Source organism: Rhinolophus sinicus, chromosome 2 (assembly GCF_057876585.1).
Source record: "Rhinolophus sinicus isolate RSI-liver-muscle chromosome 2, RSI-T2T, whole genome shotgun sequence".
Lineage (NCBI taxonomy): Eukaryota > Metazoa > Chordata > Mammalia > Chiroptera > Rhinolophidae > Rhinolophus > Rhinolophus sinicus.
Window position 1 is genome coordinate 52095335 of NC_142502.1, and position 24985 is coordinate 52120319.

At 32.5% G+C, this 24985-nt stretch overlaps 1 protein-coding gene across 4 annotated transcripts in view; it reads right to left on the reverse strand.

Moving 5' to 3' along the window:
* GRIK2 (glutamate ionotropic receptor kainate type subunit 2) overlaps nucleotides 1-24985 on the reverse strand; it is a 590245-nt gene that overhangs the window by 370927 nt on the left and 194333 nt on the right. For all 4 annotated transcript variants that reach the window (XM_074333337.2, XM_074333338.2, XM_074333339.2 and 1 more), the window contains exon 3: nucleotides 720-887. In XM_074333337.2, coding sequence (XP_074189438.1) covers nucleotides 720-887 — 168 coding nt within the window. The remainder of the gene's footprint in view (nucleotides 1-719; nucleotides 888-24985) is intronic.

Sequence of the window (24985 nt, forward strand, 5' to 3'; positions counted from 1 at the left end):
CTACTAAGACTGGTTAAAATAATGCCTTGATAATAGTTTCTCATTCATATATAAATGTTAAATTCATAGTTCACAAAATTATTTTATTATTCTTATCATTTAAAACACAGTTTACAACATAATAAATGATATAGCTAAATATGATAAGTATTTCTTCATAGAATCCAATTTTTATATCATTATCCACCATTATCCAGTTATAAGAAGAAACATCAAGTAGTTAAAAAATGTGCATGGAGTATACATAAACTTAAAGTTGTTAAAATTTTTCCAATAAAGTTTTAAGATCAGGTTGACTTGGAACCACAGAACTTCCAAGGTAGTTGGTAAATTTGGACCGCAATAATAATATAGTGGAATTGACAGATAATGCAAATAAATTGTAAGAATGGATTGAACAACTTAGTAAAATCCCTAATACATTTTTTATTGTAGGTGGGTTTTTGCAAATAGGAATAATTTATTAACAGAAGGGTTGGTAGGGAAGAAAAACAATTTCACTATCACAGATCTAATTGCATGTCTTATCACAAGCAAATTTTTTTTGCAGTAGGTAATCATGTTACTTTACCTTCCCTGATAACATTTCTGTGCACTTTGAAAAGAAACCTTTCATGAGAATATTCCTAATGGCCTATTAATTTAGAATTAAGAAATCTCTTAAGAATACCTGGATATTTTAATTCCAGAAAACATAATGTTAAGTATCTATCAATTACCTTTCTTGGATGCTTCAAAACTGTCATAGAGGTTTATCTTCTGGGTGTCATAGGTTAGGGTGGTATTGGGCAACAAGGTTCTGTTTCTGTTGATAGTGTTCACAGCAAATCTGAACGCAAGTTCCTCAGCTCCCATTGGGCCAGATTCCACATATTCAAAAATACCACCTGGCAAAAAGAAAGAATAATCACAGTTCTTACAAGACAGAGAAAATGTTGGAAGTTTTCTACATTTTTATGTATGTGTGTATGTCTTTGTGTGTGTGTGTGTAATTTAAGTACATGGATTTGTGCTTACCTTTTCTATGAACATGAATATTTGATATGTGCCCTTTTAGAGAAATATGCACTGGCAAAATTATCTTGGTATTGCTACCCAGATTTAACATGATTTAAACATGATTTTGCCTTTTATCTTTAGTAACTGCTTCTTTTAGAGCTGGGCATATATATAGATCTTGCCTTAAGGACTGAATATTATCCCTAGAAATTTTATACACTATTCCAGAAAAATTAATTCTCTATACTAATATAAAGCTACATATAAAGTTAGGCATTGGGACAACTGTATTAGCTTGTCTCCATTTATTCAGAAATCAGAACTCTTTAGAACAATTTTATAGCACTTACTGTGTTAGAAGGCCAAAATACTAATTCATTTGCAAATTCCTGCATCTTACTTGCAAGAAAAGAGAACAAAGTGGCATTTCCCTATTTGTTTTACTCTAAAAGTTTTTTCAGAAGTTACTTGACATTTGTAAAAGATAACTCTCCCAAACAGTGCAAATTCCTTAATCAGTGAATAACACTGTATATATAATTATAGCCATAAAATGTAGACAATAACTGAAAAATATGGCGTTTCTATTTGTCATCTTCTCAGCTATTTCTCAGTCCAGTTCTCTCAGTTCTGTCCTAGACTTTTTTCTTCTTAATATCATCTCTCTGTCTTCAGTTAACCTAACTGAGACTTCTTCCTCCAATGTAATTGCTTCCCTATTGTTACTTTGGTGAATGCAATGAAAGGGAGAGTACCTGATACAAACTCTGTCCTGGGGAAACTAGTACTTTATAAAAGAAATTTATATTTCTCTCTTTCAAATTTCACACCATGTACTCTCAACACAGTCATTCACAAATTAAACTTCCTTAAATAAGCCATTTCCACAGCTTGCAATTCATACCTCATCAAAAGTCTTTGACACATGAAAGTCAGATGACTATACTATCAGCCTATTATAAATTAGTAAGAAGTCATAATTTGGTAACAAAGATGAGGAATGAGGACTCAAGAAGATACTACAGTGATCAGGCAAATTTATATTCAGAAAAAAATTGGAAAAGTTGTCATTTGAGCAATTTTGAAAAACAATTGAGCATTTGGAAAGTCCTTCTTTAATTTAATTTGGAATAAAGAATCAATCATAGAAATCCAAACCTGAAGTTGTTTCTTAATGGCAAAATAAAATAAAAAACTAAATTTTCTGTTTTCCTGAGTTCAAATTAAAGTTTCTATGTGGTATAAATACAAAATAAACCATATTAGTTTGAAATACTTCTCTTATTCTTTCAACTAAATTGCTGGTGTAGTTACCAGATTAATCCACTTACTGTGAATAGTACTCTGAATATATTTAAAATCTTTGAGACTTGTGCTAAGCAAAGTATAATAAGTATTGACATGCCTAAAGGGTGTCAAGAACCAAATTAGAAGTCTTGTATATGTGGAAGAGAATAGTGGTACGATCATGGATTACAGAGATAAACTGGGTTTACATCCTGGCTCTGCCTCTTGCCATCATGTACACTTGGCAGCTGCTTAAATCTTCAGTCTGAGTTTCTTCTTCTCTAAAAAAAAGGAATGATAATAGAGGCTACTGCATAGAGTTGTTATGAAGATTAAATGTCATCTCATAATAAGCCCTTAAAACAGTGGCTGCCATAGAGTAAGCACTCAATAAGTGCTTAAGATTTCACTGAGTCTTCAAAACAATCTCAAGCAGTATTATTTTACAGGAAAGAACCCTTTGGTCTAAGATCATATAAAACTATCAAGTGATAGAGCCAGCATTAAAACCTGTTTGTGGATGACTACAAAGCCCTTGCCTATTCCACTACAAACAAGTAGTTTTCTTCAAAGTTTCAGGCAAAATATACAAAGCTTCCTAAAATGTTACATATGATGACCTTAATAATAATGTGTAAGTGGAAATGCAAGGTCTTATACATGGAACAGAAAAATAATTGAGCAATTAGAAAGTATTTTTTAAAGTTAATTAAGAATAAAGAATCAATTATAGAAATCCAAACCTGAAGTTGTTTCTTAATGGCAAGATAAAATAAAACACTGAATTTTCTATTTTTCTCAGTTCAAATTAAAGTTTCCATGTGGTACAAATACAAAATAAGGATACTGAAATGGTCAATATTTGATGACAGTGAATTAAAACTTTCCTATTCTTTACCTCACTTCAAAATAAATAATTCAAATCCAACTCCAAGTTTACATATTTATCACTGGTTTGAATATTTAAAGAAATCTTTGTAATCACTTAGGAAACTCATATTCTACCTTAATTAAATAACATGAATGATTTTTTTTTTATTAATCAAAAGTCAGAGTTTAAAAAGTTTTGTATATAAAAATAAAAACATCCAGATAATATAAGCTTTCCAGGAACAATATCTTCTATAACACCTCCCAACCACATTAACTCAAGAAATGAGAGATCACTACCCCTGATGTATGCACAGAAGGTATGAGCAGGTTAGGTTAAAAAAAACAAAAAACTACCTAGTCAAGAATTACTTTCAAGAAACAGTTAGGTGGGTACCTTAAACTTATGTGGAAAAAAAAAGAGAGAGAGTTTGTAATTCTATTTAAAAATTGGGAAGGTTTTAATAACATCCAACGTGTTAATTGATCAAAGAATAAAAGTGCAATTATCATATTACATATTACATACTCTTGATATATCTCACAAATTATTCTTGACTTAAAAATGATTTTCAGAAAACAAATAATAGAGTAAAAATGACACTTTACTAATATAAGTCACATATTAACAGTAGATATTATATTTAACAGTAAAAAAGCAAAGAAGTCCCATTAACCTCTCTCTTAACATTATTCTCTAGATTTAATAAATGCAATTTGAAATAAAACTTATTTATGTAACTATGTACAGATCGATCATTTTTATTTAATTGTATATAAATAACTTTTCCCAATGGTATTTGACCACAACAATGAAAATAAGAAAATTGAGAGAATTTACCACCAACACACCTCTAGTAGAACAAATACTAAATAAATGGATTTTTTTAAGCAGAAGAAAAATGATCCCAGAGGTAACTACTGCATTGCTTCAATATATGAAATATAAGAGAAAGGATAAACACGTGGGTGAATATCAATAAATGTTGGCTAAAAGAGCAAGAATAATAACATCTTCTGAAGTTTATAATGTATGTAGAATTAAAGTGCATGGTAACAACAATGCGAAAGTCAAGAAATTAAGCAATTGAATTAAGGGATATTAATGTTCTAGCAGTATAGGGCAAAAGGCAAAGATTATTATTTTGAACTGTAATACTTCAAGAATGCATATTAATGTCTAGGATAAACAGTAAACTAATCATGAAATAAGCATATGATCAAAATTCAAAATTGAAAAAGTGACATATTAAAATATCATTGTCCAAAATGACAAGAAAAGTAAAAAATGGTATATATTAAAAAAAACATCAGTGGTTAAAGATAAATGGAACAAATTCATATTTTAAAGTTTAAGATTATCAAATAAGCTAAAAAGTCACAAAATTCTAAGCTACTCACAAGAGAAATAGCAAAAAACAAAGAAAAAGAAGGCAAATCTTTGTCCTAAAACCACATTAACCAAACAAAAGCCGGTAAACCTAATCTCATATTAAAGTAGACTTGAAGACAACAAAATAATAGAAATAAAGAGTATAATTCATAATGAGAAAGGGGTCAATACATCAGGAAGATATCGTAATTCAGAATCACATAATCCAGTAAAAAAAAATGCCAAGACATTTATAGAACTAGGAGGATAAATAGATTACAGTGGGAAACAAACACACTACTTTCAGTAGCTGGTAGAATAAGTAGACAAAAGTATCAGTTAAGATTTAAAAGATGTAAATTGTGCATTTAATATATTTGACCTATTTAACATAGATGAAACACAGTACCTCAACATGTCAAAATAACTTTTTTTCTTTTCAAGTGTATATTTACCGAAATTGATCATAAGATCCTATCATAACAAACTTCAACACACTTAAAAGGATTGAATTATTCAGACTATGTTCTCTGAACACAGTGATATAAGCTAGACATCAATAACAAAAAGACAACTTGAAAATCTTCAAATTTAGAAATTAAAGAATGCATGCCTAATTAATCCATGGGTCAAGGCAGAAATCAAGATGGGAATTATAAAACTTTGGGAACTGGATAAAACTAAAAATTTGGCACTGAAACCTTGCAGGCTGCAACTAAATCCACACTTAGAGGAAATTTCAGACTTAGCATCAATGACCTAAGACTCGATCTCAAATATCTAGAAAAAAAACAAAATCAAATCCAAAGAAATTAAAAGAAATAAAGACTCTAGCAGAAAATATGGAAATAGAGAACAAATATTTGATAGAAACAGAAAAATAACAAAGCCAAATTTGTTATTTGAAAGATTATTAAAATAGATAAACCCTTACCAAATCTAATCAAGAATAAGAGAATAGTAGGGGTGTGAGTAGTAGCAGGGAAGGTACATGATATGCTTCTGAGGTGCTGGTGATCTAGGGACTTGGATATATATTATTAGAACTCTGTGATTTGTGTACTTTGGCATATATGATTATCTTTTAATAAAATTGTACTTTAAAAAACAATTGCATAAAAGGGCTAAGGCTTTTCCAAGTTTGATTATACAAGCAGAAAAGTATAAGGGCAATATTCTGAATGTAACTTGAATATTCAAATTAAATCAAACACATAGACATGATTAAAGGAAGACAAAAAAATGTGAAAGTACATTAACTAAATATAAATATTTTAAAAGAAAAGGTTTGATACCTCCAATATATAAATAATATTTACTGATAAAAATATGCACTCCAATGGAAAAATTGACAAAGAAAATACATAACTAATCTACAAATAATTTGTGCAAATAACCAAAAGACAAAAAAATGTTCAAAAATAGGAAAAAATATTAAACCAATAAGATAGAATTTCTACAGATTAAATTTGTTAAGGTGTGAAAAAAGCACAATTTAAAAAATTGATACAAACATTCTTGAGGACCTTTTTGAAAAATCTATCAAGCTCTTAAAATATCATACACTTGAATCCACTAATTCTACTTATAGGATGTTAACTATGAGGAAAATTTGGGTGATTTTGCTACAAGGGTGTTCACTTTCTTCATAAGAACAATATGATTAGAAAAGTTCTAAATACCTATGGTAGGGGGTTATTTACATAAATTATGGTACATATAATTAATAAAATACTATGTGTATAGCCATTTTTAAATTACTCTGTAGAAGGTATTTGATGACAAAAATGCTTTATAATTACAATAAGCACTTAGGCATAAAAATATTATGTCGCTCACTTTAGATGACAGGCATTTGATTAATTTCAATGTCCTCTTGTTTGCTTATTTGTAAATTTTAAACAGTTAACAATAAACCAGTTTTAATCTTACAATATTTTTAAACAAAGGAATAAGAGATGTTTTAAAATGAAGCTAGAACATTAAAGAGTAGCAGTAAAAAAGGAGAGTAGATAGAGGATAACATGGTTTTAAAAGCTGCTCATAAAATATTGAAAGACAAAGCATTTTTCTACCTGTTCATAAATCTACAAAAGATTAATTGTTAACATGATTTTGAACAGGGATTTTCTCTTTATACAGCTTGAGATTTATTCACATCGTGCTATGTACCTCCTATAAAATGTGTTTACTTTTAAACTCATTTTTATTATGAAATGTTAGAATTTCATGTAGCATTTCATAAGCATGTGGTACATGAAGCGAATTTGTACCTTAAGGAGTTCACAAATCATGTTTGGTGGGTAAAATATGTTCTAGAGTATTAAAAAAAACATAGAACTATATAATCCTAAAGCAGCATTTTAGTAATTTATAACTATGTGCTTTCCTGAGACTAGTACCAAGATTCACCCAATTTCACATTTTCAAGAATCTCCCTATTCTCTATAGGATACAAACAAAATTTCACTGCTTTTTTATACTTACCTCTGGCTTTTTAAAATTAAAAATGTCATCTAAGATAATTATTCCCATAGCTTTATTTTTGTTTGCTTTAAATTGTTTAGTTTGTTTGCTTTAATTCAGGAAGAACCTGTCATAGCTTACATAACTTTTATATCAAACAATAAAATGCCTGTAGTTCTTTCTCCAAGCTTATAGTAAAGTTAATAGTTCTCATCAGTCTCTAATAGGCTTTCTAAACAAAGCAGGGAAACACAAGAACAGCCTTTTTTTTTCCCCCATAAGCCTAGTTGCTCACTTTGTTTTGTAGATAGAAAGGAAAAAAATGGCAAGGAATTCCTTGTTTACAGAGATATCCCGGCACTGAAACTTTCCCCATCAAGTCTCTGACTTACAAAACAACATTACTCAAGACTTGAAATAAAAGATTTATATTTGTCAACTGCTGAAGCCTATCCAAGTCTTTCCTCTTTTAAACCAACTTTAACTACTTTTAATTGTATGACTCATAAACCCATGTTGGAAGTGCCAACCAATGTCACATTTAACTTCTGAGGAGATTCAAATAGGTTCTATCTTAAAGTCGGTACAATCATTGTTTTATAGACATTTATTTTAATAAAGAAATTGATGTTATGAATGATACGTCATCTGTTATTCTCTCAGAAGATATGTTGTGTTTCTTTCAATTAACTGTTATAATAACCTTATTTCTACCTAAATAAATGTAAAAAAAATCATCCTCATTTTAATTTTATGTAAATCTTTATCCAAAGGATAAAAATCACGTTTCTTTATAAATGTGAAAGGCCATTTTTAAAAAATGTCCTGTATATTAAATGATATTAGGGAATCATTTGTTTCTTTTTCCTCCTTAGGCAAACTAATGATATAATGATTACGTAAGAAAATATCCTTGTTCTTAGGAGATCCATGATGAATGGTTTAGGTGTGAAGTGTCATAAAAATGAAAATAGAAAAATGCTAACAATTTCTAATTAAGGTGGTGAGTATCATTTTAACTTTTCTGTAGATTTTAAAATATAATAAAAGTTGTGATGAGGGATAGAAGAAGGACAGGAAGAAATGAAACTCTTCTGTGTAATCATTTTTTATTACTGCTTGTTTTGAATGGATGTCTCAAAAAAGGCCATTAAATTAATCTGCAAGTATTTATAAGAATGCTTACTATGTACTAAAATTGTACCATTATTGTAAGTGTAAAGAATAGAGGAGCCAAAGTAGAATAATATTGAATGTCAACTATAATTATACATAGTCACAGAATTTGAAGTACAGCATAGGGAATATAGGGTAGTAGACTTTGGTGGGGGAAGTTATCTCTGTGAGGGGTATAAACGTCTATTCATTTTGTTGTTTTGCACACCAGAAACTTATACATATATATGTATGTATATATATACATACATATATATGTTACATATATATAAGTTATATATATATATATATATATATATATATGAATGTATGAGAATAGAACAGTCTAAGGATTGACACAATCAAAAAATCATGGGGTCTACCCATTCTTTGAATACTCAGATTGCTTCTACTACTACATATGGGTCTCCAGAAATGGCAAATTTGCTGCAATCTGAAGTAGTCTGTTACTTCTCTAGGAAAGCTCTAGCACAAAGTTCTCCCTCATGTTAATCAATCATTTACTTTCCTGAAGCTTCTATCCATTTGTTCAGATTAGACTATATTTAAATCCAACTTTCATATAATCATCATGCTGAATTTGAAAACAGATACCATCTTCCTACTGTGTTTTCTTTTATCCAGGTTAAAGTCTTTTGATTTTTTTTGTCACATGACTATTCTGATCCTTTCATTTTTCTAGTTATTTTTCCTCTGAACATTGTCCAATATACTCACAGCTCAATATGGGTCTATTTTTAAATCATATTCTAAGTGTGTCCAAGCAAAGGAAATTATAATGGGGCTGCCAGTTCCCTAAATTAATGAAGTATACATAATATAAATATTAAATTGTTTTAGAATACAATATCAGACTACTGGTTCATCTTAAGTTTATTGTTAAAAAAGTTTACATTTCTAATGTTCTATTTTTTTTTTTTTTCATCTTTTACGTGTGTCCCTGATTAATGTCATCTATTTAGAGTCAATCCAATTTTCTAATTAAGACTATTTGGATTCTGATCGTATTATCAACTCATTACTAATATTAATTCATTCAATATCTAATGTATCAACGCAAATTACTAATACTACAATGATATATAAAATGTTTCTTTTGTCTTTAGATCATATTCAGTTTTGTTTTTATGTCAAAGTCAGAGATTAAAATGATGAGCAAGAGAGTTAAAGACAAAGCTTCAGATCATAACCCCATGGATAGGATATCCCCACTGGAGTCTCTTTCTATTGTTAAAATAGCTAATGATATATCTTTCTTTCTCATTAAACTTTGTTATAATGGATCTCAAAATTATGTGACTGATTTTTGGTCAAGTTGTTTCCATTAAAAACTAATAACTTAAAAACTGTCACTAGCTAATGATCTCAATTTGGCGTTCTTCAGTAGTTTCTCCATACTGCAACCAGAGTAATATTTCTAAAATGTAACTTTGATCTTGTCATTTAGTGTCTTAAAATCTTTCAAAAACTGGCTGATGTTTAAGCTGCTGTTGTTCATAGGGTTCTGCATCATCGATCTTCTGCCTCCCTTTCCAGGCTCCTTTCTTACCACTCCCACTTCCCTAGTGCTGCAGCCATATTATACCACCTACCTTTCTCTGAATGAACCAGAGTCACATGCCTCCAATGCTTCCAGATGATGTTCCCCAGCCCAGGAACCAAGTCCCTCCATACACATACACACTGATACATACACAGAGACACACGCATGAACACATGCATACATTTGCAACATTTTCTCTTCCCTAATGCACTGTCAGTCTTTGGCACCATCACCTTCTCTGGGAAGACATTCCTCCCAGGGCCCCAAACTCCATCTGACTAAATTATGTCTCTGCTTTACATTCCGTAAGTCCCAGATTACATTCAAATATTTTCATGCATATCCCTGCAATCTGAAGCTTAAGAAAGTTAAATCAGTAAGAAACGTGTTCAAACCTGAGCTCACTCTCAAGGATGAAAGCTTCTAACACTCAACATTGATTGAGAGCATACTCTATATTAGGCATCTAGATACACATTTCACATACATTAATAGAAAGTTATCAAGACGTACAGTTACATCATATTTTCTGTCTTCAATATATTTCCCATTTTTATAATGTTTTATATTTTAATGCTGAATACAACTCTGATATTTAAGTTGTCCATATCGTTGAGTTTAAGAATTGCTTTCCCCTCTTTAGATTCCATAGTCTCACAAGATAGTTTCATTCTTAGGCCCAATAACTTGCTTTACTGGGTCTATGGTGTTCTGCTTTAGCAAGACCTTGGAGCAAGTCCAGCATCCCGAGCACCTTGCCTAAGGTCAGTTACATAGTAAATGGTGAAAGCTTGATTGGGACACAGGAGACCTCAATTCAGGCCTCACCTTTTAATCACTATGCTGTACTGCTTCCTGCTGGGTAATAGTGCCACTCTTTATCCTCAACTTCTGGTTGTTTTCAGAGTACCTCTCTTAGTTCTGAATGATAAATACTTTCAATTTCTTAAAATAGATTCTTAAGTTTTGTGTCCATATGAAACATGTCTATAACACTCTGAAATTGATTTTGTGTGAAGCTGGTGGATGCTATCCTAGTTACCTGTATATGCAAGAAGAAAAACACATGTACATGTGGACCTTAATGACTGACACACCATGAAAAATGAATAAGGTCACATCTTCCAACAAGGGAACTGTGTGGAAAGCACATAGGGTAAGGTATGAATTTTCCAAGGACAGGAGCTGTAACCCATCTTATTTCACACACAGAGATACCTACCACTCTTCCCACTTGCTTCTGATTCCCTCGAGCCATGAAGAAATAGGTATTTCTAATTTAATGAAAGAACTACTTCCAGTATTTTGAGGCATATTTCTAGAAATGATAATGTTTTTCATTATAATGTTACTAAGTTAAGTTCATCCAAGCATACAGATTAGCACCTTTGTCAATATTTTAAGTAAACTAAAAACCACAAACATGTGACAAATGAGAAGTTGATCTATGGAATATCCTGGAACTTTTTGTACTTTTAGCCCTCTTGCAGTTCTTCAGCTATAGAAGGCATGGAAGCTACTCTGGCATACCCCCTCCTCTATCTACCATATTCAATTAAACTCAAACTTGTTCTCAGCCTTTGGAAAAAGAAAGCTGCTGATTACAGTGCAGAATAAAGAATTTGAGTTAGAAGGCAGTACATAAACTGAAATCAAGTTGCAGAAAATGATATCATTGTCCCCTTCCACAAAGATTGGTTATGCTCAGGCATGTAAATATGCTTTCTTATTTTAAAAATAAATAAGCTTTGAACTTTATAAACCTCCTGCTGTTTCCAACATGTTTTTCACTAGCGAATGGAAAATAGGTGTTGATTTTTCTTCCTGGAAATGGACCCATAAAATCATAGGGAAGACCTTGGACTTACACATTCAGATAATATTAATTTGAAAGTAGATGTACTACATACTGCGAGGTAAATTGGCAAATGGCTATTTAAATGTTAGCAATTTAAAACCTAGAAGAAATGCATACTGATTGAGAAGGCAGCTGCTTGAATAATATCAAGATATAGATAGAAGAGATCAAACTGAGGTAGCAGAGAAGGCAGCCATATGAATAACCACCATATAAACTGTATAAGTAACACCAAGTATTTGAGAGCCAAGGGAACACACTTCAATTATACTGATTTTTAAAACAACAGGTCAGCTAAATAAAAGGCAGAAAGTGACTTAATAAGAAAGCCCCTTTCACTATCCAGACTTCTGTTTTCTCTTCTGCAAAATGAAGGAAATGGGCAAAATGATCCTGAAGACTAAGAGTCAGCAAACTTCCATGATTATAAGACGGCTTAAGAACTGCACAGCATATTGGGGGTATCGCTGATTCAGTCAGAATTTAAGATATGGTTAAATGCCAATCTCTTGCAAATATGGCACACTCCTTAACAACCTAATAACCATTTGCAAAAAATATGTTGGTTTGACAAACCATGTATCAAAATATGACTGACTCCAATCAACAAAAATATAAATGCAAATACGTTTTGAGTTTGCAAAGAGCATTTAGATCATATGAGGCTAAACTAGAGGTATTAAAACAAACTTTCTTAAGTTTAAATCCAGAAATAGTAATAAAAAGGATGCCTGGAAAATTAATATTTAAAAAAAATCAGAAATCGATTTAACAGTAATAGTGCAATCCAGAAAGCAACATAAATATGTAATTTGATATTACATACAAAATAATTCACATTATTTATATGGACTATAATTTTTAAAAAGTTCTTTCATTCATTACCCCATACATATTTATTTTGCAGTTCCTTAAAAAGAGAAATTCTTATATTGTTTTGCTTTAAATGAGGGGGGGGGGCAAGGGGAATAAAGAAAGGAAATGCTTACTTAGAAAATTTTGGGCAAGACTTTTAAAAATTTTAAATATTTTTGTTTCCCCTTTTTTAAACTATAGTATTAATAGACATAATGCATTTTGAGATTGCAAAAAAAGTTAGCATTCATGTTACCATTAATAACACCTCACATCTCCTTGGTGAAGCCCACCTCTCCACAAATCTATCCCTCAGATAGATTTCAAGCATCCCACTTGCAATACCATTTTCATTCTTCGCTTCTAGTCTTTCTAACAGAATCAAGTAGTAAAACCTTCTATGACCAGATGCAGTTCCTCTGAAAACTCTTTGAGGGCAGGGTAGATAACTTACTCATCTTTGACTTGTTAGACTTAACTTGGTGTCCAGCATATAGTACAATTAATAAGTGTTAAAAGAATAAACTATTAATAAGGGAGGGAATATGAGAGTGTTGCAAGTATTAACCCAAAAGTAAGTTGAATTAAATTAAAATCATACTTTACATCAGCATAACATAAAACATTGTAGAAATTGATGAGATGGCCATAATTTATTTTCCTTTTCACAGGAAACTAAGAGAATCAAGTGGGTTCATTCTGTGTCTTCCTCTGTGTTTCTCTTCACAGTAATCCAGAAAGCATCACTTACCTGCTAAAGTCCTTTGGAAATTACAAAATGTTGTGTTATTTTTATAATTAGGAATGTCTGTGGAATAAACTATATCTATAAGGCTAATTATATAAAAGTGTTTATTCTTCATAACTAGTTTTAGCATTCAATAATGGATATTATTTCCTGAGAATTTAAAAACTGAAAGAATCCAAGGCAGGTGTAGAAAGAAAATATTGAAGAAAGTTGTTTGTCAAAGAAAATGTAAATATTTCTACACAATATTAAAGCTAGTAACCCTTTCCAAACATTTAACTCAAAGAGCATTGTGGATATTTTAATTGCATATAGTGTGACTAAGTCAGTAGTGGCATAATCCAGAAATAATGTACACAAATCTATGTATACATACAAAACTGATGTATACTCACAAAGACTCAAACAAAAGCAACATATAAAAAAACTTAAAACAACCAGCTACTTAATCCAGAGACAAAGTAGAGGAGAGAAATATAGTGGCCTGACACTATCAAACAAAGCAAAAGGTCACTGCCCAAAATGTTTACACTGACTTTCTGTAAACACAGACTAAAGGAGTATGACTTATGTTCAAATGAAGAGACCCAGCTGTACATTATGGAGGTTTGTGTGTTCAAGATGGACAGTGACTGAGTTAACACACACACACACACACACACACACACACACACACACACAATAAATTATTCATTTAAAACCAGTACTACCCCTAAACATCTCCTGATTAAAAGTGGTACTACTCCTAACATTTCCTGAGAAGTTAACTGTGGATCTATCATTAAGCAAAGCTTTAAAAAAAATGCTTCTAAATTCATTATCTAATGAGAATAACTAGCTTTTAAACTCTTGTGCATTTGCACCATGTTGAATCCACAACTCTTAGCTGACAGTGTCTGTCACACAGTAGGTGCTCAATGAATATTCCTTGCACTAATATAATTTTATTAACCTGCAGATTCAAGGAATGGTCTTTGAGCAAGTCATTCTGCAGAACAAATTTTAATAATTGAAAAGGCAAACTACATAACTATTGAAGAATTAGGCAAATTATACTAGAAATTACACATGTTCAAACGTGTTCATAGAAGTATCATTTTTCATGATGAAATAAACTAGAAAACATGTAATATACATCACCTGAGGGTTGGTTCTATATAGTATTGTAAACCACAAATGGAATAGTATGCAATCATTACAGTGCTTAGGAAGATATACATTTGACATGAAAAAACATTCAGGATATAATCCTAATAAAATAGCAGGTCAAAAATAGCAGGTAAGCATTTTTTTAAGAGGCAATATTGTGTATTGGTTAAAAATAAGAAACCTGGAGTCAACCTGCTTAGATTCATAGCCTGGTTTAGCATTTACATTGAGTGGCCTTAGACAAATCACTTAAATTCTTTATATTTCAGTTGTCCCATTGGAAAAAAAAAAATGTTATTTTATTGGGTAGTACCAAATACCAAATTCATAGGTATGTTGTGGAAGTTAAACGAGAAAATAAAATTCTTAGAACAACAGGGCTATCTCAATAAAACTTAGCTATTCCTTCTTAGTTACATTTACAAATTTACCGATAGATATATAAATATAAAATAAATATGTATATACAGAAATATGTCAGAAAGGATACACACAAAAATATTAATAGAATATATCTATGAATAATAAGACTATAAATGATTACTATTTTCTGGAGTTCTTGAAATAAAAATAATTTTATATATCTGAGGTACCTTTATAGAAAGAAAACAATTTTTGATGATGTAGTAATTTGGAACAGAAGATTATACAATTTTAGATTCTTAGCAGTGGACAGAATCCAAGCAAAAGGGAGAACATTTCCAATCATAGGGAAATATCCAAATATAGATTCAGCAAATTTAGCCCATCACTATAGAAATGAACCATTTTATCTTTATAAAACAATGACTTTGAAAGCTGAATTAAAAAATGACCTGGCACAAGGCAGAGACAATACCACTTTTGCATTCCCTACCTCCCCCAGAACAGCACTTTCCAATATGTTTTGAGTATGTGAGTAACTTGGTTGAAATTTTCTCCCAACCCTCAGATATGATAAGCAATTCAAAATTAAAATTGTTGTTGTTTAAGTTATAAACCAATTGTGAGTTGAATAGGAAAACATATCTAAATCAATAGATATTAATAATATTTAAAATGTCTTTTGCTTGCAACCAAGCTGATAATGGGGAAAGGTAGCTGATAATTCCCCTGAGATTGGCTATCCTGATGTAGTGAAGAGGGTTTATAAGAAATCAGAATGGCCAGAGGTTCTTATGCAAGGAGAGCTTATTATCTGTCACTAGATCTAGGGTCTTCTTTGACTAATTATTCATTTTGGGAGAAGAATTATGAGAGTAACATTCGTGTTATCCATTTTCACCCCATTGTTCTTCTACCCTTAGCCCCAAATTTGCCAAGTACATATGGAAGTGATGCTAATTGCATATCGAAGAACCTCAGCCAAGTTGTCTTAAGGTTATCCTGACATTATTGGCTACTTTAAGTCGACACTTTTCCTGCAGGCTCTAGAATGCTTAAACCTCTATACAAATTGCTGTAAAGGTTAACCTAATTGATTCCAAGAAAGACAAATAACTCCCTGGCTGCAGAGCACCCATCTGAGAACAGTAAAAAACAAGCCTCTCTTTCCACCTCTGGCAAGTAAAAGAATGACAGGTTTAGCAACATTGTCAAACATTCTTATTTGCATAAAGCCACAGACCAGAAGAGTGACTTTCAGTATTTTACAATTCAAAAATCAACTCTCATTCACTGTTCTGTTTATCATAACAGATGTTCTGATCAGCATCCCCAGGTCACCATGTACAGTGTACATGTTTATATAATTACAAAAGAAAAGAGGTTAAAACATGGTGCCTCATCCAATACTGTCAACATGAACCCATACAATCATGCACACAGGGGAAAAACAGGAGAGTAAATGCAAGCACTATAAATATACATAAACCACAGCCTAAACTGTTTCCCACCCCAACCTCCAAAAACGGATTCCTCCCAGCAGACAGATAAGAGCCAATATATATACCTAAACTGCCTGGTGTGACCTACTTGAAGGCAGCCTACAGGCAGAGATGGAATTTCCACTACATTTGTAGGATGCTATGAATATGTACTTAGTTTTTGTCAAAGGACAATAAATATCCCATAGTCCTAACTGAGTAAAAGTGCCATTTGTTTTCCTTCCCCCATACCTGTTTGTGACACAGAAAACGTGGCACACAGTATGCTTCAGAGGAAAGAGAGAGATGGTTATTTACGGGCAGATTCGCAGAATGAAGATACTGAGAAAATGCCACAGTATAAACAAAGACATTCTTCCTCTAAAACAGGAAAGGTTTATTATACTGCTATGTACACGGCCTGCACCTAAATCCACCTGAGTTTTCTCTGATACGTGTTGTCGAAATTTCATATATTTAATTGCTGGTATAAACATATGATGCTTAATCATACTATGCCATACTTACGCAAATTTATAGGAAAAATTAAAAAGCATCATAGCTATGATAAGTGCCACCCAGGGCGGTGGTTTACAGCCTAGGATTCTAGTCCTGGCTTGGCCATTAATTAATGCTCAACCTTAAGCAAATCAGTTAATTGTTCTGGGCCTCAGTTGACCTAGTCGTGAACTGAGGAGCTTGAAGGGCTCAAGTGGAGTCAGGGCTCACGCTGTTCTTTTTCATCTGCTTAACTCCAGTGCCGAGCACAGTGCTTCACACACAGAGATACACAATAAATATCCATGGAAATGAATGAGTGAAATATTTAAGGAATCCACCCTTGCCAATCTAAACTGTTCATGACATGAAGTAGCTAATTTACATGACAAACAAAACCTTAAAATGAAATCCTGATTCTGTGATGAATGTGAGTTTTCTGAAATACCTAATGGAGTCTAAAAAGTAACATTACAGCATCACAACCTAAAACCTCGATCAGTCCAGTCTGAATCATGTACCTGTCTGGAGAAAGCAAAGTTAATATAATGTCTTAGCTGAGTCATCCAGTGAGAGCCCAGTAATACAGGCAATGTTGGAGACCTCATCCATGATCAAATTTCTACTGGTGGTGACTTAATTAACCATTGACCTTGTACAGAATTGCAGAAAAATCAAAATTGTGGGTTTCTGTCAGCCTACTGCCTTTCCTGTTCACGTCACATTCACTAGAAAATTATCATATCTAAGAATAGGAAGCAAACTCTACTTTCCAGAAACAGGTTAGGGATTTGAAACAGTCTAATCATTATGTTTCTACCCTATGAAATTATTATGCTAATAAGATACTCTACAAGATCATTTTATTTGGCATTTATACAAGCTTGGAATAAAAGGTTAGGAAGAAATAACACTGATTTCAGCCTATACTAAGGAAATCACAGAAAGGATCTAGTCACCTTGTACTTATATGACACCTAAATATCTGCATAAAATATTGAGTTAAAAGTTTTTTAAGCATCCCTAATTTTTAGCACTTTAAAGAACAATTATTGAAGTTTTGATGTTTTCCTTTTTTTTTTTTTCGTTTAGATATCATCCCTAATATGGATAACTATTGGAAGGAAAACAAATGAAAGAAGGAAGGGAGGCAGGGAGGTAGCGAGGGAGGAAATAGAAAGAGAGAGGAATACAAGAGGAATGACTCCAAAGCACTTGGTAATGAACAGAGTGTTTCCATGAGCATGCACAGATTCGCTACTGGATGAAAAAAATATTAATAATGCTTGATTTTTCAGATGAAAAATTAGAGTCTCACTCATTTATTCAAGACCACACAGCAGGGACGTGATACAGCAAGGACTCAAACTCAGGCCTTCTGTATATAAACATCAAACCTTTCTATTGTATTTCGGCCACAACATGTGCATTTTGTTGACAGATAGTGAAAAATAGGAATTCATTCAAAAATGAAAATGGTGACAATTTACCTCTCATAGAGTGCATCTAGCTAAAAGGTAGGGATATATATTAGTGGGATTGTTTAATCCAGTAATTATGTGGGAGTCTAAAAATCATGAACAATTGTGAGCCCCTCCCATTTCACTATTTCATTCTTGTTATTTCTCCAAATTTGTAGGCCTACTTTAAATGTAAAGGTCCACGCCTGCCGTTTTCAGGACTCTGAACGTTTAATTATACCTAAAAAAGTAAGCTATTCAATATTATTTTTTTAAATGTTATATAAAAAGAAACTAAAATATATATTGCTTAGTAAAGAGTAGAAAAAAATATTCATCATCAGCTAGGTCATTAGATGCTTAAATAAAATATTAGCTTTTTAAACTACCATTATGTGGATAATTAGCCATCTTCTTGTCTTCTAACAGTCCTTCAAATAGCATAGTTTATCACCCTTGGGTTTCAAATTTCCCTTTAGCCATTGATTAAAATGAATAAATTCTTACAAAATTTGGAAAATGCTTATTCTTCTTAAAGGGAATATTTACTTCTGCTAAACTCTAACAGCACTCAAAGTTGTGTCATTTATCACTGAAATATATATTGTCTTTCCTTGTCCTGTATTTCTATCATAGTTTTATGTATATTAAACGATGCTCCCAAGAAACTTCATAGCTCCAGAAGGGCAAATGAAAGATACTTGAAAATATTTAAAATTGATTTATTGGCAGCTACCAATGTCATTCACTGGCTATATCAATATACGCGCATCTGCTGTCATATTATAATTGCACATTACATAATACATTAAGTTTTTATTTTAAAATATTTATATTTTAATTTTATGAATAGGAAGTTTCTGCCAAGTTTTCAAATAGTAGCAATTAACCTTTTAATGAGAAGCAAGGAATTCAATCTGCTTTTTTAATTTTCTTGGGATAATTTGTAACTAACCTTTTCTCCTCCTAAGAAAGATAAATCCTTAAAAGAATTTCAATTCCAATTTTAGTACATTCCTAGTACATATTTTCAGAACATTTTAGTTATAGACAAACTTTGATACTTTACATAAGCATCACAGAATTATTATACTTTATATGACAGTATTCCCTCACAACTAAAATCAACTCTGAATAGAAACTACAGTTGTAAAACTTTAAAAAATGCATGCACACAGTTCTTTTTTTTCTTATTCTTAGCAATTATAAAAGTAATTATGAACAAGATTGCTGGTCAGATGTGTGAAATTCCTGGTTGTTAAAGCCCCAGCTCATAGCACTTGCTTTAATGAAATATGTCATACAATACATAGTTCTCTAATATCATTTAACCTATAAATTGTGCTTCTGACCCTTTCATCACTCAAACAGAGAATACAAAGAATAGTATTCATTATAAATTCATGGAGCTTCTAAAACATGAGGAGATACTGGTTATAATTCATTCATGAATTATTTTCAGTTTATGAAGGAAGGTCTTGCCCAAAGAGAATAAAAGCAAAGCACATTAAATCATAAAATTATATGCAGACTTTGCTGAGAGTGGTCTAAGTTTCTCCACAAATAGTTCCACCCTCCATTTCACTTCACCCTGAAATAAAACAACTTTTCTTCCTCACCATGTGAACTTCAGGATGCCAACCAAAAATTCTGCTTGCCAAAATTGTGGTTATGCTATTCTTCCTTCCCATAGTGACTTACAAGACCCTATCTTATCCACAAGCTCGTACCTCTAAACTTTTCCTTCAGACCTCAAACAAAATACGGTATTCACCGACTTCTAAGGTAGTTGTGATTGAACCAGTTAAATCAACTACTTACTCTATCCACTTTATCTTGAGGGGAACACATTGGAATTTATGACATTCTGCTCTATTCAATTGACACTGATGATGTGTATGTTGATTGTTTGCTCTCTTCCATCTATCCATTGCTTTCAGGTGAAGATAGTCTTTGAGATTAGGGGTTGTTATTGATTTGATGCGAGCCAAAGGAAGTTAATATACTGAAATGAAACTTTAGGCATATATTATGAAAATGAAAGCAACAGTAGAATGTATGCAATAAGAAGTAGTCTGAGCACTTCGTATAAGAAATACAAAGATGGCAATCTTATTCTGAGACATAATTTTCTTTGATTAGGGCTTAAAACAATGTGATGCAAATCATTTAGTGGTTCAAATAAGTGACGAATTCAGATTATAGCTGAACATTCGTGTTGGGAAAGTATAAAAGTGGGATTGTTCTTCCTATATTGATTCTGGATAAATGCTATTAATTTCCTATTTCATTCTAGAGTTATGTACTATCAGCAAGGAAGAGGAAAGGAACAGTAGTATTCCAAGTTGCTTGGCTCCAATCCTGACATTGAGACACAAGACCTTCTACAAGCCATCTAAATAATGGGCTCAAAGTCAACATTGTTAAAATGTAGGGAGATATACAGTATTATTTCTAAATTATCCTCCATTGCCCCCTCTGAGAAATCAGTATAATCCAATTTTTTTAAATGAGAGAAATAATTAAACAATTTCTGCTTAAGAGGTAGTAACTGGTACTGTTAAAACAAAATGAGGTATAATGGCTTTTGGTTTTAGAGTAAAAAAGCATGCAATTTGTTTTCTTCAGCCGGGAGTAATTAATTTTACCTTAAAACTGATCACTGAATTCCCTGTTGTGAGCATACATGTCTCTGTTTAATGAAATACATTGACAAGGTACTATTTTTTTTTTCTTTTTTCCTTCTCTTTCTAGGTTTTTCTTTTAAGAAGAGAGATCTTGAAGCAAGAGCATACTAATAAGTAACATTTAATGAGAGCTTTCTACCATACCATACTTTTCCAAGTGCTTTACATTTGTCAGTTCATTACATTCCTGTGAGAACCATATAATAAATGAAACCAGGGTATAAAAAAGTTAAGGAAATTTCCCAAGGTAACATAGCCAATAAAACGTGGACGAGGACTAGAACCAATGAGGTGTCACCTAGAGTTAACATACCTAAACACTGAACTATGTGCCCCCCACAAAGTAGAGACAAATTGTGTTCTGCTCAAGGAGTAGTAAAGTGAGGTTGGAGCAAAGGACAAGTGAACTAGGAAGAAGGGCTGTAAAGGGAGCTTGGAAAGATTAAGAAGTCCACCCACAGCCAGGCTGATATACAAACAGGAGATAATAAGTGTAAATGCAGGAGGAGAGAAAGTACTGTCCAAAAAAACTTTTAAAATAGAGATTTATTTGTTCGTTTATTTTGCTGGTTGGTTTGTTGTTTTTAGTTTTATATCCCACATATGAGTGACATCATATGACTCTTGACTTTTTCTACCTGACTTCTTAGCTTAGCATGATAATCTCAAGATCCATCCATGTTGTCAAAAATGGCAGTATTTCATCTTTTCTTATGGACAAGTGATGAGAAGTATCCCATAGTGTATAGGTATGCACCACATGTTCTTTATCCAATCATCTGTCGGACACTTCAGTTGTTTCCATGTCTTGGTCACTGTAAATACTGAGACAGTGAACATAGGGGTACACATACATTTACAAATAAATGTTTTTGAATTTTGGGGGTAGATATCCTGGAGAGGGATTGCTGGATGATATGGTATCTCTATTCTTAATTTTTTGAGGAACCGCCACATTGTTTTGCATGTACCAATTTACATTCCCACCAGCAGAGTCTGAGGATTATTTTTCTCCACAGCCTCTCCAACACGCGTTCTTACCTGTCTTGTTGATAGTAGCCATTCTAACAGGTATGAGGTGGTATCTTATTCTGGTTTTGATTTACATTTCCCTAATAGCTACTGATGCTGAGCATCTTTCCACATGTCTGTTGGCCGTTTGTATATCTTCCTGGGAGAAGTGGTTCAGGTCTCTGCCCATTTTTAAATTGGATTTTTTGTTCGTTTGTTTTGTTGTTGTTAAATTGTATGAGTTCTTTATATATTTTGGATATTAGCCCCTTATCAGAGGTGCTGTTTACAAATACCTTCTCTCATTTAGTCAGTTGCTTCTTTGTTTAGTTGATGCTTTCTTTGTACTGCACAGAAGCTTTTTAGTTTGATATAGTACCATTCATTTATTTTTGCTTTTACTTCCTTTGCCTTTGAGGTCAAATTCATAAAAACTTCTCTAAGACCAAGATCCATAAGTTTAGTACATACATTTTCTTCTATGCATTTTATTGCTTCAGGTCTTATATGTAGGTCTTTGATCCATCTCCAGTTAACTTTTGTGTATGGTGACAGATAGCAGTCTAGTTTCATTCTTTTGCGTGTGGCTTTCTGATTTTTCCCAGCACCATTTATTGAAGAGGCTTTTGTTTTTGCTCCTTTGTCAAAAATTATTTGTCCATATATGTGGGTTTATTTCTTGGTTCTCAAGTCTGTTCCATCAGTCTGTGTGTCTGTTATTATGCCAATACCAAGCTGTTTTGACTATTGTCGCTTTGTAGTATAAATTGAAATCAGGGAGTGTGATACATCCAGCTTTGTTACTTTTTCTCAGGATTGCTTTGGCTATTTGGGATTTTTTGTGTTTCCATACAAATGTGATGATTTTTTTTTGTTTGTTTGTTTGCTTGTTTTTGTTCTATTTCTCTTAAAAATGCCATTGGGATTTTGATGGTAATTGTGTTAAATCTGTATGTTGCTTTGGGTAATATGGCCATTTCAACTGTTGATTCTTCCAATCCATGAACACAGAATATCTTTCCATTTCTTTATGTCGTCTTCAACTTCTTTTAATGACGCCTTATAGTTTTCCATGTATAAGTCCTTCACAGCCTTTGTCAAGCTTATTCCTAGGTATTTTATTCTTTTTGTTGTAATGGTAAAACAGATTGTTTTTTCAGTTATTCTTCTAAAATTTCACTGTTATATAAGAACCCAATGGATTTTTGTATATTAACTTTCTATCCTACAACTGTACTGTATTTGTTTATTGTTTCTAATAGTTTCTGTTTTGTTTTTGTTTGTTTGTTTTCTGTGCTGGAGACCTTGGGGTTTTCTATATAAAGAATCAAGTCATCTGCAAAAAGTGACAATTTTACTTCTTCATTCCCAACTTGGGTGCTTTTTCTTTCTTTGTCTTGCCCGATTGGTCGGCTAGAATTTCCAGTACTACGGTAAACAACAGTGGTGAGAGTGGGCATCCTTGTCTTGTTTCTGATCTTAGAGGAGAAGCAAGACAAACAAACAAACAAAAACTCACAGGCAGAGACAACAGTATGGTGGTTACCGAAAGGCAAGGGGGGAAGGTAGCGGAGGGAGGTACACAACGGTAGAGGTGGGGATCAAATATATGGTGATGGAAGATTTGACTTTGGTTGATCAATACGCAATGTAATATACAGATGTATTGTAGAATTGCATGCTTGAACCCTATAAAATTTTATGAACCAATGTCGTCCCAGCACATTTAATACAATTAAAAATATAAAAAAATAGGGAGATTTACTATTCAATTCAATTTAAAAGTTGCCACATGTTTTCTACTAATAAAACCACTCAGTAAACTCTGTCACACTTCATGTCTTTGTGTTGGTGGTGATTTGGGATAATCAAGGAATACTTTGTTTCATATCTGGAGGGATGCAACAATAGTTACAAGACCTGACTGAGATGCGGAAATTCAGAAGAAAAAAATACAGGCAGAGATGACTAGGTAAAATGCCAACCCCACCCCGATAGAGTCTTCAAAATTTTGGAAAGGACTCAGTGGCCCTGATGACATCTTTGTTATACTTAAATAGTATCTCTTTAACAGATTTTTAACAACTCTTATCCTAAAGACAGGGAAAATCTTTGTATGATATGGAACTAAGAGTGATGCCAGGGGCACAGCAGACAGGGCAAGCCTGGGAATCATGCAGGAAACCAAACTCTCTATGAGACTAGAAGTTGACTTACAATGTTTCCTGACGCTTCTATCAATAAAGAAATTATTACCTTAGAATTGGAGGCATACCTCATTTTATTGCACTTTATTCTGCTTTGCAGATATTGCTTTTTTTTTTAAATAAACTGAAGGTAAGACCCTCTACCAGCAAAAATATTATGACTCTCTGAAGGCTGAGATGATGGCTAGCATTTTGTGGCAATAAAGCTCTTTTTTTAAATTATGGTATGTGCATTTTTTTTTTTAGGCAAAATGCTACTGCACACTTACTAGGTTACAGTATTATATCTTTTATATGCACTGGGAAACCACAAATTTGTGTGACTTGCTTTATTGTGATAAGGACTTTATTGTGGTTTTCTGGAACCAAACCCACAATAGCTCCAAGGTATACCTGTATTGTAAAATTGAGGATGTTCTAAAATAATTCATTCAACAAATTAGTAGGTAGGATCTACTTAGTATCAGAAAAAAAGAGCAATGTACAAAACAGACATCAATTCCTGTGCTCATGAGGTTTACGTTCCAATGGACTTACATTTTAATTCAGTATTTACAATAAATCATCTTAAATAATGGTGATCCAACTATTGTCATCTTTACATAGACTAAAATCAATACAAAACAAAAGTTCAGATGGGGATTTGTTCAAACTCACATAATGACATTTTTTAAAAGTGTTAACCACTTTGGCTATTCTGTTTCATTGATCACCTACATTTTTATTAAAGTCCTCCTGGGGTCTGGAAGAGCCTTAATTGTTGTTCCCATTTCCCCAGGCACTTAGAACACTGACTCTATCTAAAGGTTGTTATGATTACCTTTATGGGATGTTGCAGAAGACGCATCAGGTATTATCAATTATCTCTCACCTTAACCAGAAATATCATCAAGTCCACCTCCCAAAGAAACCAAATTCTAAACCCCTCACTCACTCCTGAAGATCCTCCTTTTGC